The sequence below is a fragment of the Zophobas morio genome, unplaced genomic scaffold (assembly GCF_036711695.1).
Source record: "Zophobas morio isolate AGI-343-1 ecotype UQ-CSIRO unplaced genomic scaffold, CSIRO_AGI_Zmor_V1 ptg000026l, whole genome shotgun sequence".
In the NCBI taxonomy this organism is placed as follows: Eukaryota; Metazoa; Arthropoda; class Insecta; order Coleoptera; family Tenebrionidae; genus Zophobas; species Zophobas morio.
In genome coordinates this window covers 12,422,831-12,439,234 of record NW_026972131.1, presented here as the reverse complement: position 1 = coordinate 12,439,234, position 16,404 = coordinate 12,422,831, and the positions used below count along the sequence as shown (strand labels likewise).

The following is a 16,404-nucleotide window of genomic DNA, read 5'->3' as shown; positions in this document are numbered from 1 at the left end:
CCGAGATTCTTTTGCCCATTAGAAGAAATATAAAACTAGAAGCCCCCGCCCGAGATTCTTTCGTCTTTTAGAAAAAAGTTACACTAGAAGCCCCCGAGATTCATTCGCCTTTTTGTACAAAAGTAACACTAGAAGCCCCCGAGATTCTTTTGCCCATTAGAAGAAATATAAAACTAGAAGCCCCCGCCTGAGATTCTTTCGCCTTTTAGAAAAAAGTAAGACTAGAAGCCCCCGAGATTCTTTCGCCTTTTAGAAAAAAATAACACTAGGAGCCTCCGAGATTCTTTCAGCTTCACCGAAACAAAACCACAAGGGAACTCCGAGATTCTTTCGCCCATTAGAAGAAAAATAACACTAGATGTCCCCGAGATTCTTTCGTCTTTTAGAAAAAAGTTACACTAGAAGCCCCCGCCTGACATTCTTTCGCCTTTTAGAAAAAAGTAACACTAGAAGCCCCCGAGATTCTTTTGCCCATTAGAAGAAATATAAAACTAGAAGCCCCCGCCTGACATTCTTTCGCCTTTTAGAAAAAAGTAACACTAGAAGCCCCCGAGATTCTTTCGCCTTTTATAAAAAAGTAACACTAGGAACCCCCGAGATTCTTTCAGCTTCACCAAAACAAAACCACAAGGGAATTTCGAGATTCTTTCGCCCATTAGAAGAAAAATAACACTAGAAGCCCCCGAGATTCTTTTGCCCATTAGAAGAAATATAAAACTAGAAGCCCCCGCCCGAGATTCTTTCGCCTTTTAGAAAAAGGTAACACTAGAAGACCCCGAGATTCTTTTGTTTTATAGGAAAAAAAAGGTAACACTAGAAGACCCCGAGATTCTTTTGTTTTATAGAAAAAAAGTAACACTAGAAGCCTCCGAGATTATTTCTCCTTTTAGAAAAAAGTAACACTAGGAGCCCCCGAGATTCTTTCAGCTTCACCAAAACAAAACCACAATGGAATTCCGAGATTCTTTCGCCCATTAGAAGAAAAAATAACACTAGAAAGAAGCCCCCGAGATTCTTTCGTCTTTTTTTACAAAAGTAACACTAGAAGCCCCCGAGATTCTTTTGCCCATCAGAAGAAATATAAAACTAGAAGCCCCCGCCCGAGATTCTTTCGCATTTTAGAAAAAAGTAACACTAGAAGCCCCCGAGATTCTTTCGCCTTTTATAAAAAAGTAACACTAGGAACCCCCGAGATTCTTTCAGCTTCACCAAAACAAAATCACAAGGGAATTTCGAGATTCTTTCGCCCATTAGAAGAAAAATAACACTAGAAGCCCCCGAGATTCTTTTGCCCATTAGAAGAAATATAAAACTAGAAGCCCCCGCCCGAGATTCTTTCGCCTTTTAGAAAAAGGTAACACTAGAAGACCCCGAGATTCTTTTGTTTTATAGGAAAAAAAAGGTAACACTAGAAGACCCCGAGATTCTTTTGTTTTATAGAAAAAAAGTAACACTAGAAGCCTCCGAGATTATTTCTCCTTTTAGAAAAAAGTAACACTAGGAGCCCCCGAGATTCTTTCAGCTTCACCAAAACAAAACCACAAGGGAATTCCGAGATTCTTTCGCCCATTAGAAGAAAAAATAACACTAGAAAGAAGCCCCCGAGATTCTTTCGTCTTTTTTTACAAAAGTAACACTAGAAGCCCCCGAGATTCTTTTGCCCATTAGAAGAAATATAAAACTAGAAGCCCCCGCCCGAGATTCTTTCGCATTTTAGAAAAAAGTAACACTAGAAGCCCTCGAGATTCTTTCGCCTTTTATAAAAAAGTAACACTAGGAACCCCCGAGATTCTTTCAGCTTCACCAAAACAAAATCACAAGGGAATTTCGAGATTCTTTCGCCCATTAGAAGAAAAATAACACTAGAAGCCCCCGATATTCTTTCGTCTTTTAGAAAAAAGTTACACTAGAAGCCCCCGTGATTCATTCGCCTTTTTTTACAAAAGTGACACTAGAAGCCCCCGAGATTCTTTTGCCCATTAGAAGAAATATAAAACTAGAAGCCCCCGCCCGAGATTCTTTCGCCTTTTAGAAAAAAGTAACACTAGAAGCCCCCGAGATTCTTTCGCCTTCTATAAAAAAGTAACACTAGGAACCCCCGAGATTCTTTCAGCTTCACCAAAACAAAACCACAAGGAAACTTCGAGATTCTTTCGGCCATTAGAAGAAAAATAACACTAGGAGCCCCCGAGATTATTTTGCCCTTTAGAAGAAATATAAAACTAGAAGCCCCCGCCCGAGATTTTTTCGCCTTTTAGAAAAAAGTAACACTAGAAGATCCCGAGCTTCTTTTGTTTTATAGGAAAAAAAAGTAACACTAGAAGACCCCGAGATTCTTTTGTTTTATAGAAAAAAAGTAACTCTAGAAGCCTCCGAGATTCTTTCGCCTTTTAGAAAAAAGTAACACTAGGAGTCCCCGAGATTCCTTCAGCTTCACCAAAACAAGACCACAAGGGAATTCCGACATTCTTTCGCCCATTAGAAGAAAAATAACACTAGAAGCCCCGAGATTCTTTCGTCTTTTAGAAAAAAGTTACACTAGAAGCCCCCGAGATTCTTTTGCCCATTAGAAGAAATATAAAACTAGAAGCCCCCACCCGAGATTCTTTCGCCTTTTAGAAAAAAGTAACACTAGAAGCCCCCGAGATTCTTTTGTTTTATAGGAAAAAAAAAAGTAACATTAGAAGACCCCGAGATTCTTTTGTTTTATAGGAAAAAGTAACACTAGGAGCCCCCGAGATTCTTTCAGCTTCACCAAAACAAAACCACAAGGGAATTCCGAGATTCTTTCGCCCATTAGAAGAAAAATAACACTAGAAAGAAGCCCCCGAGATTCTTTCGTCTTTTTTTACAAAATTAACACTAGAAGCCCCCGAGATTCTTTTGCCCATTAGAAGAAATATAAAACTAGAAGCCCCCGCCCGAGATTCTTTCGCTTTTAGAAAAAAGTAACACTAGAAGCCCCCGAGATTCTTTCGCCTTTTATAAAAAAGTAACACTAGGAACCCCCGAGATTCTTTCAGCTTCACCAAAACAAAACCACAAGGGAATTTCGAGATTCTTTCGCCCATTAGAAGAAAAATAACACTAGAAGCCCCCGAGATTCTTTTGCCCATTAGAAGAAATATAAAACTAGAAACCTCCGCCCGAAATTCTTTCGCCTTTTAGAAAAAGGTACCACTAGAAGACCCCGAGATTCTTCTGTTTTATAGGAAAAAAAAGGTAACACTAGAAGACCCCGAGATTCTTTTGTTTTATAGAAAAAAAGTAACACTAGAAGCCTCCGAGATTATTTCTCCTTTTAGAAAAAAGTAACACTAGGAGCCCCCGAGATTCTTTCAGCTTCACCAAAACAAAACCACAAGGGAATTCCGAGATTCTTTCGCCCATTAGAAGAAAAATAACACTAGAAAGAAGCCCCCGAGATTCTTTCGTCTTTTTTTACAAAAGTAACACTAGAAGCCCCCGAGATTCTTTTGCCCATTAGAAGAAATATAAAACTAGAAGCCCCCGCCCGAGATTCTTTCGCTTTTAGAAAAAAGTAACACTAGAAGCCCCCGCCCGAGATTCTTTCGTCTTTTAGAAAAAAGTAACACTAGAAGCCCCCGAGATTCTTTCGCCTTTTATAAAAAAGTAACACTAGGAACCCCCGAGATTCTTTCAGCTTCACCAAAACAAAATCACAAGGGAATTTCGAGATTCTTTCGCCCATTAGAAGAAAAATAACACTAGAAGCCCCCGAGATTCTTTCGTCTTTTAGAAAAAAGTTACACTAGAAGCCCTCGAGATTCATTCGCCTTTTTTACAAAAGTGAGACTAGAAGCCCCCGAGATTCTTTTGCCCATTAGAAGAAACATAAAACTAGAAGCCCCCGCCCGAGATTCTTTCGCCTTTTAGAAAAAAGTAACACTAGAAGCCCCCGAGATTCTTTCGCCCTTTAGAAGAAATATAAAACTAGAAGCCCCCGCCCGAGATTCTTTCGCCTTTTAGAAAAAAGTGACACTAGAAGATCCCGAGCTTCTTTTGTTTTATAGGAAAAAAAAGTAACACTAGAAGACCCCGAGATTCTTTTGTTTTATAGAAAAAAGTAACTCTAGAAGCCTCCGAGATTCTTTCGCCTTTTAGAAAAAAGTAACACTAGGAGCCCCCGAGATTCCTTCAGCTTCACCAAAACAAGACCACAAGGGAATTCCGACATTCTTTCGCCCATTAGAAGAAAAATAACACTAGAAGCCCCCGAGATTCTTTTGCCCATTAGAAGAAATATAAAACTAGAAGCCCCAACCCGAGATTCTTTCGCCTTTAAGAAAAAAGTAACACTAGAAGCCCCCGAGATTCTTTTGTTTTATAGGAAAAAAAAAGTAACATTAGAAGACCCCGAGATTCTTTTGTTTTATAGGAAAAAAGTAACACTAGGAGCCCCCCGAGATTCTTTCAGCTTCACCAAAACAAAACCACAAGGGAATTCCGAGATTCTTTCACCCATTAGAAGAAAAATAACACTAGAACCCCCGAGATTCTTTCGTCTTTTAGAAAAAAGTTACAATAGAAGCCCCCGAGATTCTTTCGCGTTTTTTACAAAAGTAACACTAGAAGCCCCCGGGATTCTTTTGCCCATTAGAAGAAATATAAAACTAGAAGCCCCCGCCCGACACTCTTTCGCCGTTTAGAAAAAAGTAACACTAGAAGCCCCGAAATTCTTTCGCTCATTGGAAGAAAAATAACACTGGAAGTCCTCGAGATTCTTTTGTCTTTTAGAAAAAAAAAACACTAGAAGACCCCGAGATTCTTTTGTTTTATAGGAAAAAAGTAACACTAGAAGCCCTCGAGATTCTTTCGCCTTTTAGAAAAAGTAACACTAGAAGCCCCCGAGATTCTTTCGCCTTTTATAAAAAAGTAACACTAGGAGCCCCCGAGATTCTTTTGCCCATTAGAAAAAATATAAAACTAGAAGCCCCCGCCCGACATTCTTTCGCCTTTTAGAAAAAAGTAACACTAGGAGCCCCGAAATTCTTTCGCTCATTGGAAGAAAAATAACAATAGAAGTCCCCGAGATTCTTTCGTCTTTTAGAAAAAAAAAACACTAGAAGACCCCGAGATTCTTTTGTTTTATAGGAAAAAAGTAACACTAGAAGCCCTCGAGATTCTTTCGCCTTTTAGAAAAAGTAACACTAGAAGCCCCCGAGATTCTTTCGCCTTTTAGAAAAAAGTAACACTAGGAGCCCGAGATTCTTTCGCCTTTCAGAAAAAAATAACACTAGGAGCCCCCGAGATTCTTTCAGCTTCACCAAAACAAAACCACAAGGGAACTCCGAGATTCTTTCGCCCATTAGAAGAAAAATAACACTAGAAGTCCCCGAGATTCTTTCACCTTTTAGAAAAAAATAACACTTGGAGCTCCCGAGATTCTTTCAGCTTCACCAAAACAAAACCACAAGGGAACTCCGAGATTCTTTCGCCCATTAGAAGAAAAATAACACTAGAAGCCCCCGAGATTCTTTCGTCTTTTAGAAGAAAAATAACACTAGGAGCCCCCAAGATTCTTTTGCCTTTTAGAAAAAAGTATCACTAGGAGCCCCCGAGATTCTTTCAGCTTCACCAAAACAAAACCACAAGGCGACTTCGAGATTCTTTCACCCATTAGAAAAATTATAACACCATATAAGTCCCCGAGATTCTTTCGCCTTTTAGAAAAAATAACACTAGGATTTCCCGGGATTTTTTCAGCTTCACCAAAAAAAAAAACACAAGGGGGCGGCGATATTCTTTCGCCCATTAGAGGAAAAATAACAGTAGAGGCCCCCAAGATTCTTTCGGCTTTTAGAGAAAAGTGACCCTAGGAACCCCCGCGACTTTTTCAACATGGTAAAAAACAAACACTAGGGAACTTCGAGATTCTTTCACCCTTAGAAGAAAACTAACACTAGAAGCCCCAGAGATTCTTTCGCCTTTTAGAAAAAAATTACACTAGGAGCCCCCGAGATTCTTTCACCTTCACCAAAATAAAACCATAAAGGGACCCCGAGATTCTTTCGCCTTTTATAAAAAAAAAAGTAACACTAGTAACCTCCGAGATTCTTTGAGGTTCACCAAAAAAAAAAACATAAGGGAACCCCGATATTCTTTCAGCTTCACTAAAAAAAAAACACAAGGGAACCCCGAGATTCTTTTGCCCTTTAGAGGAAAAATAACACTAGAGGCCCCCTAGACTCTTTCGCCTTTTATAAAAAAAGTAACACTTGGAGCCCCCGAGATTCTTTCAGCTTCACCAAAACAAAACCACAAGGGGACTCCGAGATTCTTTCACACATTAGAACACTTGAGGTCCCCGAGATTATTTCGCCTTTTAGAAAAAAAATAACACTAGAGGCCCCCTAGATTCTTTTGTCTTTAAAAAAAAAAGCAACACTTGGAGCCCCCGAGATTCTTTCAGCTTCACCAAAACAAAACCACAAGGGGACTCCGAGATTCTTTCGCCCATTAGAAGAAATATAACACTAGAAGCCTCCGCCCGAGATTCTTTGGCCCTTTAGAGAAAAGTAATAATACTAGGAGCCCCCGAGATTCTTTCAGCTTCACCAAAAAAAAAAAAAAACACAATGGAACCCCGAGATTCTTTCGCCCTTTAGAAGAAAAATAACACTAGAAGCCCCCAAGATTCTTTCGGCTTTTAAAGAAAAGTGACCCTAGGAACCTCCGCGATTTTTTCAACTTGGCAAAAAAAAAACACTAGGGGACCCCGAGATTCTTTCACCCCTTAGAAGAAAAATAACACTTTCTAGTGTTATTTTTCTTCTAAGGGGTTCTTTCGTCTTTTTATAAAACAATATTAAACCCCTTGGGGTTCCCGAGATTCCTTCATTCTTTATAAAAAAATAACACTAGGAGCCCCCGAGATTTTTTCAGTTTCTATAAAAGAAAAACACTGGCGGACTTCTAGATTGTTAAAGTTTCTCTTTAAAAAAGACGAAGATCTCGAGATTCCTTCAAATGTTAAAAAAGACTGGGATCCTAGCAGATTCTTGCGCATTTTCAGATTCTTTCTAGAAAAAAAAGACACTATGAGACCCCGTGGTTTTTAAAGCTTTCCTTAAAAAAATACAAGGTGAACCCTAGTTTCTTTCAGTTTCTTAAAAGTCTGGGAGAGTTTGTAAGATTTCACCCTGTATAATAAATTCTAAAAATATTAATGCAATGATAAATCACAAGTAAAACCTTATCTATTTTGGACATTTTCGGTAGGATGTATTAGAAAAAAAAATGAATGACGTCATTTATTTTTTGTAGGGGTTAAACAGATCTATTTTGACGAAAATTTATCATGTTTACGACAGCTTTAAAACATTCAAAACTAAATTGCGAAATGTTACATGAAAGTAACCAGTCACCCGATTACAAGACTACCTTAGCTTCCGCTCGAGAACTAACCAGAACTTTTAAATCGACTTTCGCCAACATTTTTCTATTTTCCAGCTGCGTATTTGCCGCGTATTTGTAATGAACTGAGTGTTTCTATTCTTAACCCACTTACTTCTAATCAGTAACCCTAAAATACACACATAAACATCTAAGCGCATTTATCCGGTCAAAACCCAGGCCAGCACTCGTCCGGTCAATAACCATTAACCGAAATTATTTATTACTACTAATAGCAATCCCGATATTAGAGTCGTAACTTTTACCACCGCACTAAAATATGTTTAATTATGAAACGCCAGAAAATTCTAACAAAAACACCACTGATTTAAACATCCAGAAGCCTCAATCTATCACGAAATTATGTAAATACGGAGAATTGAATTTGTCAACAGCAAATAAATTATTCAGCTTGTTATTTATCCAATAAGATGTAAATGCGCACAGTTTCACTTACTGTCATCGTCTTGAATTGACCTTGCCCTAATCGCCAATAATTCTCCGAAATTCCTTCGCTAGAAATAAAAGCGACGGAAAAGCAATAAAAACACTCACCCCTCGTTCTACGAGAACGTGAAAATATATGCGACATTTAAACGCGAACAAGAATGCCATGCAGCCCCGGAAATAATAATCTTCAGGCTTTCAGACGTCGCCTGAAAAAGTGGCCTTCATATCACTATGTAGGGTTATATTAGAATCTACAGCGGAAATCTGCATTTTCGTATTTCAGATATCGTCGTGACTTATCGTTTCTGAAATTACCCCGTTTCTCAAGAAATGTCAAAAATGACGCCCTTTCAATCCAGATCAACAGACCTCGAGCACTTTTCTTTCTAAATTCAGCGGAAATTTATTGCAGGAAGTGTGCTTTCTGGATGAAGTGGCTACATTTCGGGGAAAAACAAGCAAATGCTATTTTCTCTATTGTGGGGAAGTGAGCGTTCGGTTGATTACACGCAACCGTCAAATGTATAACGATGAATGATTGCTTTGTTTAGGTCTGCAATTAATTACAAACGTATCATGGGAACCGTCATCCCGCATCTTTGAATCTAAATTGTACTAGACAAATCCATAGCATGACTCACCTGCATGCGCGCACAACGAGCACGAGCTTTAAAACTTCCGTGACTTTGCGCATTATTTATGTACAACGACGTATTACGTCGGACGAACTTTTCTCAGTAGAAACTCCCCAGAGGAATTAAACTTTACAATAATCCGGTTACGCGATGTTCATTTCATAATGGTATTTTTGCCCATCACGTGTACAGTTTTGTCGCATCCTTCCTTTGTTTCCCGTTAAAACTCCAAGTTTCGTTACGCCGCCAGAATGCCGAAAGAAATTTGAAAGTTCGGCGAACAAGTTCCCGGAAAACAAACTCCATGTCAAAAATTTAACTCGAGCCTTACTTCTCTTGGAAAAATTTCAATTATGTTGAACGAGGGCACAGTAATAATTAAGGTGCGTCGAGTTCGACGATCTTTACGAAAAAGACAGGAGCTCGTTACGCTGTAAATAAAAAATATTCGTGCTTTTTAATTAGAATTGGATTTAATTAATTTTATGAGAAAATAAAACAATCGCAATATCTCACGGCGAAGTTGAAAAGTCTTTGTCGAAGGGATCAAATTCCTTTTTCTTAAATGAAAAAATTCCGCTGGAAGGTGGGTAATTGGAAGTGGTACGAAATGGAAAGTTGGCTGGAAAAAAGTGAAGGAAGTATTTGTATGAGTGTGATGGTGGTAATGGCGGTTTTTTCGCAGGTAATGAAGTGCTTTCTCCCGGTCGGTGTTGTAAAAAATTCTATATACTAAAAACTTTGGTATTCGTTATCAGGCGAAAAATGTACGTTTTTGCTTATCGAAACCTTAGTCGGAAATCAGGTGATAAAGAAAGCAATAAATTAGCCTTAATTTATTCGCTTCGTATTATCTATAATACGCATGTGACAGTGGCGCAAATTGTCATTTGTATTTATATTTTTAAATTTAAAGTCGCGCTTTCAAGGCGATGTCCCAGAATTAATCACGACCCCATATTTTTGTAAAAATTTTCTAAAAATTGTTCTAAAAGTAAAAGGTAAAGGGGCGATTTTATCTAGGATACATAATTTAGTAGCCACTGAGTTTTCAAAAAAAAAAAAATGGTCGAATTTATTTTAACTGAATTTCCGTTACTTTTTACATTTTTAAAAAAGACAGTTGACACTCCTGAGAAGGTTTCACATTTAAAAAAAAAAACTATATTTGGGGCCCCCGAGAAGGTTTTACATTCTTAAAAAAAATAGATTTCGGGCCTCCGAGAAGGTATTTGCATTTGTTGAAAAAGACAGTTGGGACTCCTGAGAAGGTGTCACAGTAAAAACAGATATGTGGAGCCCCCCGGAAGGTTTTACATTTTTAAAAAAGACAGTTGACACTCCTGAGAAGGTTTCACATTAAAAAATAACTATATTTGGCGCCCCCGAGAAGGTTTTACACTAAAAAAAATACAGTTGGGAACCCCGAGAAGCCGTCACATTCTTAAAAATATATATTTGGGACCCCAAGAAGGTTTCATATTTTTAAAAAAGGCCGTTGGGACCCCCGAGAAGGTTTCACATTTAAAAAAAAAATTGGGCAAAAGTCGTTTCGACAGAACTTCCCTCGCATCTCCACAATTTACAATTTGAAATATAACAATTTTTTAGACTTTCAATATTCACAACGAATATCATTACAATTGATATAGCGGTGGGTGGGCAGGCGGAGCTTAAATTTTGCCTTTTTTTCTGGATATACGTAACAATCTTTTCACGCCAACATATTTAAAACGTTTAAAATTGTAAATTTTTGTCGGGAAACATCGATTTTACAATTAAGCTCCGCCCCTCGGTCTGACAACCAATGAAAAATTCATCACAAATGACATTGGGGCGGGTGGGTGGGGCTTATTTTTCCTTAACATACATAGTTTTCTTTCACCAACATGTTATTTAAAAACATGTTTAACATAGTAATTTCTTGTAGAGAAATAAGCATTTTGCAATAAACTCCGCCCTTCGGCTAACAACGAATAAAAACGTTATCACAATTGAAATGAGGGCGGGTGGGTGGGGCATAATCCTTCTTTTTTTTTAATACATAGAGTTTTCCTTCAACAGGATAGTTAAACATGTTTTCAGTTTCTTGCTGAGAAAAGAAGACTTCGTATATTAAGAAAATATTGACAAAATATAAGCCCCGCCCACCCACCCTTTCTCAATTGTGACACATATTTTATTCATTGCGAGCTGAAGGGCGGAGTTTAGTTGTAAAATGTTCATTTCTCTTCAAGAAATTACCATATGTAATTCGTCACAATTGAGGTTGGGTGGGTGGGTGGGGCTTAATTTTTGTTTTTTTTTAATATATAGAGTTTTCTTTCAACAATAGGATAGTTAAACAAGTGTTCAATCTCTTGTTGTCAAAAGAAGATTTTGTATCTTAAGAAAAAATTGTCAAAATATAAGCCCCGCCCACCCACCCTTTCTCAATTGTGACGAATATTGTATTCATCGCGAGCTGAAGGGCGGAGTTTAGTTGTAAAATGTTCATTTCTCTACAAGAAATTACCATATCTTATTCGTCACAATTGAGACAGGGGGGGTGGGTGGGGTTTGTATTTTCCCTTTTTTTTTAATATATGTACATACTTTTCTTTTCACGACAAGAAACTGAAAACATGTTTGAAAAGGTAAAAAAAGCGTATGGGATAAAATTTACCATTTTAAACGTGTTTTCAGTTTCTTGTTACGGAGAAACAACAATATAATTAAGGAGAAAAAAAACACAAAACATAAGCCCCACCCTGTCTCAATTGTGACGCTCTTCTTTATTCGTCGTTAGTCAAGGAGGGCGGAACTTAGTTGCAAAATGCGTATTTTTCTACAAAAATTACCATGTGAAATATGTTCTTCAGTGATGGTGTTGGTCAAAGAAAACTACATGTAAGGAAATAAGTATTTTGCAGTTAAGCTCCGCCCTCTTGGTTTACGACGAATAAAAAATCGTAACAATAGAGATAGGGCGGGTGGGCGGGCTTAGGTTTTGCCCTTTTTGTTTTAATATGTGTAGACCTCTTTTCACAACACGAAACTTAAACCATGTTTAAATAGAAAATTTGTATAAGGAAATATCGATTGCAATAGGCTCCGCCCCATAATTGCAAAATCTAAATTTATTTGCAAAAATGTACCATCAACCATGTTTTAAATTTTTTTAAAGAAGGCTATGTATATTAAGAAGAAAAAGGTAAAATATAAGCCCCACCCACCCACCCTATCTCAATTGTGACGACGTTTCTTTATTCGTTGTTAGTCAAGGGGGGCGGAGCTTAGTGCAAAATCCGTATTTTTCTACAAAAATTACCATGTGAAACCTGTTCAAAAGTGATAGTGTTGCTCAAAGAAAACTATATGCAAAGAAATAAGTAGTTTGCAGTGAAGCTCCGCCCTTTTGGTTTACGGCGAATAAAAAAATCATAACAATTGAGACAGGGCGGGTGGGCGGGCTTAGGTTTTGCCCTTTTTGGTTTAATATGTGCAGACCTCTTTTCACAACATGAAACTTAAAACATGTTTAAATAGAAAATTTGTATAAGGAAATATCGATTGCAATTAGGCTCCGCCCCATAATTGCAAAATCCATATTTTCTTGCAAAAATATACCATCAACCATGTTTTAAATTTCTTTTAAGAAGGCTATGTATATTAAGAAGAACAAGGTAAAATATAAGCCCCACCCACCCACCCTCTCTCAATTGTGACGCTTTTCCTTATTCGTCGTTAGTCAAGGAGGGCGGAGCTTAGTTGCAAAATCCGTATTTTTCTACAAAAATTACCATGTGAAAAATGTTCTTCAGTGGTGGTAATGCTCAAAGAAAACTACATGTAAAGAAATAAGTATTTTGCAGTTAAACTCCGCCCTCTTGGTTTACGGCGAATAAAATAAATCATAACAATTGAGAGAGGGCGGGTGGGCGGGCTTAGGTTTCCCTTTTTTGTTTTAATATGTGTAGACTTCTTTTCATAACATGAAACTTAAAACATGTTTAAATAGAAAATTTGTATAAGGAAATATCGATTGCAATTAGGCTCCGCCCCATAATTGTAAAATCCATATTTTCTTGCAAAAAGGTACCATCAACCATGTTTTAAATTTCTTTAAAGAAGGCTATGTATATTAAGAAGAACAAGGTAAAATATAAGCCCCACCCACCCACCCTGTCTCAATTGTGACGCTTTTCTTTATTCGTCCTTAGTCAAGGAGGGCGGAGCTTAGTTGCAAAATCCGTACTTTCCTACAAAAATTACCATGTGTAATATGTTCTTCAGTGACTGCTCAAAGAAAACTACATCTAAAGAAATAAGTATTTTGCAGTTAAGCTCCGCCCTCTTGGTTTACGGCGAATAAAAAAAATCATAACAATTGAGATAGGGTGGGTGGGCGGGCTTAGGTGTTGCCTCTTGGTTTTAATATATGTAGACTTCTTTTCACAACATGCAACTTAAAACATGTTTAAATAGAAAATTTGTATAAGGAAATATCGATTGCAATTAGGCTCCGCCCCATAATTGTAAAATCCATATTTTCTTGCAAAAATGTACCATCAACCATGTTTTAAATTTCTTTAAAGAAGGCTATGTATATTAAGAAGAACAAGGTAAAATATAAGCCCCACCCACCCACCCTGTCTCAATTGTGACGCTTTTCTTTATTCGTCGTTAGTCAAGGAGGGCCAAGCTTAGTTGCAAAATCCGTATTTTTCTACAAAAATTACCATGTGAAACATGTTCTTCAGTGATAGTATTGCTCAAAGAAAATTACATGTAAAGAAAAAAGTATTTTGCAGTTAAGCTCCGCCCTCTTGGGTTACGGCGAATAAAAAATTCATAGCAATTGAGATAGGGTGGGTGGGCGGGCTTAGGTTTTCCTTTTTTGTTTTAATATGTGTAGACTCCTTTTCACAACATGAAACTTAAAACACGTTTAAAGTAGAAAATTTGTATAAGGAAATATCGATTGCAATTAGGCTCCGCCACATAATTGCAAAATCCTTATTTTCTTGCAAAAATGTACCATCAACCATGTTTTAAATTTCTTTAAAGAAGGCTATGTATATTAAGAAGAAAAAGGTAAAGTATGAGCCCCACCCACCCACCCTAACTCAATTGTGACGATTTTTCTTTATTCGTCGTTAGTCAAGAGGGGCGGAGCTTAGGTGCAAAATCCGTATTTCTACAAAAATTACCATGTGAAACATGTTCTTCAGTGATGGTGTTGCTCAGAGAAAGCTATATGTATTAAGTAAAAAAAAACAGCCGCCTGGATCTCAATCGTGATGAATTTTCCATTCGTTGTCAGACTGAAGGGCGAAACGTAATTACAAAATCCATATTTCCTCTTTTAAACACGTTTTAAGTTTCTTGTTGCGAAAAGAACACTACGAATATTAAGAAAAAAAAAAAAGGAACATATAAGCCCCGCCCACCCACCCGATCTCAATTGTGATGAATTTTTTATTCATCGTGAGCCAAGAGGGTGGAGCTTAAAATCCTTATTTCTCTACAAGAAATTATCAAGCAAAACATGTTTTCGAGTATCGTGTTGTTCAAACAATACTACTTATGTATATTAAGTACAAAATAAAGCCAAAGATTAATTTATACCCATACCTATCTCCACAAAAAAAAACTAATAAACTTTAATAAAATCATGGATAAAAGATTATCTTGAACTTATTTTAATTGACGAAAACGTTTTTTTCTTCTTAGTATCCCCTAGCCTCCCCCTAGCTACAGTCTTGTCAGGGGGGGGGGGGGGGGTTATGACATATCGAGAAAATATGAAAGTACCAAATTACCCGACGAACTCCATTTTTGGACGTCCTTAGGTTATCCTCGATAAGAAAAACAACTTGAAAGTGTTTATGTTCATGCATCGGAAAAATGTCACGTAGAAATTAGTTTGATTTGAATGAGTTCGTACATTTTGATCAAAAATTGACCATGTTTAGAATACTTTTTAAAACATTACATTTAATGAATATCTGTGTATAAAAACAATTTTCAGTTCAACGGGCAATTCTCCCACAACAGGAAGAACCAGAATTACCCTTTCACGCCTGACCTTTCCTTCACCCGAGTTAAAATAAAAAAAAAACTTTCTCAACCTTTACTATTTTTACAGTACTACAGAGATAAACATAACCTTAAAAGCTTCATAATTAAGACACCACGACCATTATTCTTTAATAAAAAAAATCCACAGCACGCATAAAATTTACGACTGCGGTTGCTGCTACTTTACGCACATATTAATCATCCGCCACTTTCTCCTACCTGCTCCGACACTGACCTTAAGCAAAAGCCGCCACAAGAACCTTCAACTCTCGCATCAAACTAAAAACCATTTTCCGATACGACAATTAGAAAGCGCAAACCTCGTAAATAATTGTCAGTTTTATTCACGACCACTTAGCAGAGCCACCAAAAAGCCATCAAAATGACAACGCCACCCCCCTGATTCGGCCCCGAGCAAATTAAAACTTTATACGCAATTACTCCAGCCAGGAACCGAAATTTTTAGCCAAGATTCGATGGGTTTTATTAAAAATTCCAGATTTTTTGCGAGATGACGCTGTCAGCCCCGGATTAAATAGATTTGAAGTCAAAGAGCGCCGCAAAGAACGATGTTTCTTCATGGTTTATGGATGAAAATAAGTTTGACTTCAATAACACGTTCCAAAATTTGACAGCAACATGAAATTTCCTTTCGACTTATTTTGTATTCATTATCTATTGTTTGATTTGTTCGCCATTTGTCATAAATAATTCAAGATTAGCGCGTAAGCCTTAGTGGTACGCCCCTGGCTGTCGCTCTTGAAGTGCGGTTGTCAAGCTTACTAGCGGATTAATAAGACGATTAAAAATTCCAGGTCGGGACTCTGTTAATTGTCGTTTAAAATAAAGAAAATGTTTGCGATGTGGTTGAACCGGAACGGCCTGCGTATTTTTGCCTCGTACCTGACCGGTGCGCCCACGTCCCAACTACCCACAAACACACTTGTTATAGCAAAGTAACGTTTCTGCGACATTCACAGCCCCGAATCGAAAAATCTGCGACGAAGCTGAAGTACTTGTGGGTATTTATAGAAAAATTTAATCTTCCCGGATTTAATGCTCTCGAGTGATTGCGAGCTTCTCAAAGAGACAAATTGAGAAATAAAACGTATCCGGCTCTGTGTCGCCCGGAAAATGATTTGTACCGTATTCGATTTCGGCGCGCTGTAAAACGAGATCCTTTATGCGTTTAATACACCGGTGATGAAAGTATAAATAAAGTAGCAGGGTATTGTTTTCCATCGCGGCCTTTAATAACCAGCGCACAAAGCCCGGCAAAAACAGAAATAACAAAACGGACGAGAGGTTAATAAATTAAACGGCACTCAAATGCGTCCATTCCTGGAGGTAATTCGCGACTCGTAGTCCTTGGAAGTCCTCGTTTCCGCCCGGACGATTTTTTCGAAAGTGCGTACCTTTTGTCGATGGCCGTTATCCATTCCATAATTCCGGGTCCGGTTTAGCGACACTACTTAAAATAATTAATTGTGGTGAGGCAACGAAAGGTCGCGGCGATGCGTTTGCGACATCACGGTACAACCCGAAGCATCAACAAGCGAGCAACAACTGGCCACACGCTGACTGGCATCCGGCAACCGGAGGAATGCGCAAGGCAAGGATTACTTTGCCTGCCGAGTTTGTACTTTGTCCTGATCCTGCTGCATGTGCTTTGCTGCAATGCCACTGCAACAGGAGACCGCGCGCGGCGGCGGAGGGTCAAACGTGCGGGTTTGTGTTCGGCAGAATTCAGTTTTATCATTTTTCGAAGAGTCTGTATTGTTCGATTGTACTTCAGAAGCGAAGGAAGTTCGGTCTGAATACATAAATTTAAACCAATTTT

At 38.1% G+C, this 16,404-nt stretch overlaps 1 protein-coding gene across 1 annotated transcript in view; it reads right to left on the bottom strand.

The window, feature by feature from the left end:
- Positions 1–16,144, bottom strand: part of Epac (Exchange protein directly activated by cAMP) — a 226,735-nt gene extending 210,591 nt beyond the window's left edge. Inside the window, exon 1 of the mRNA XM_064065349.1 lies at positions 15,980–16,144. Coding sequence (XP_063921419.1) covers positions 15,980–16,008 — 29 coding nt within the window. The 5' untranslated portion in view covers positions 16,009–16,144. The remainder of the gene's footprint in view (positions 1–15,979) is intronic.
- Between the last annotated feature and the right edge of the window lie 260 nt (positions 16,145–16,404).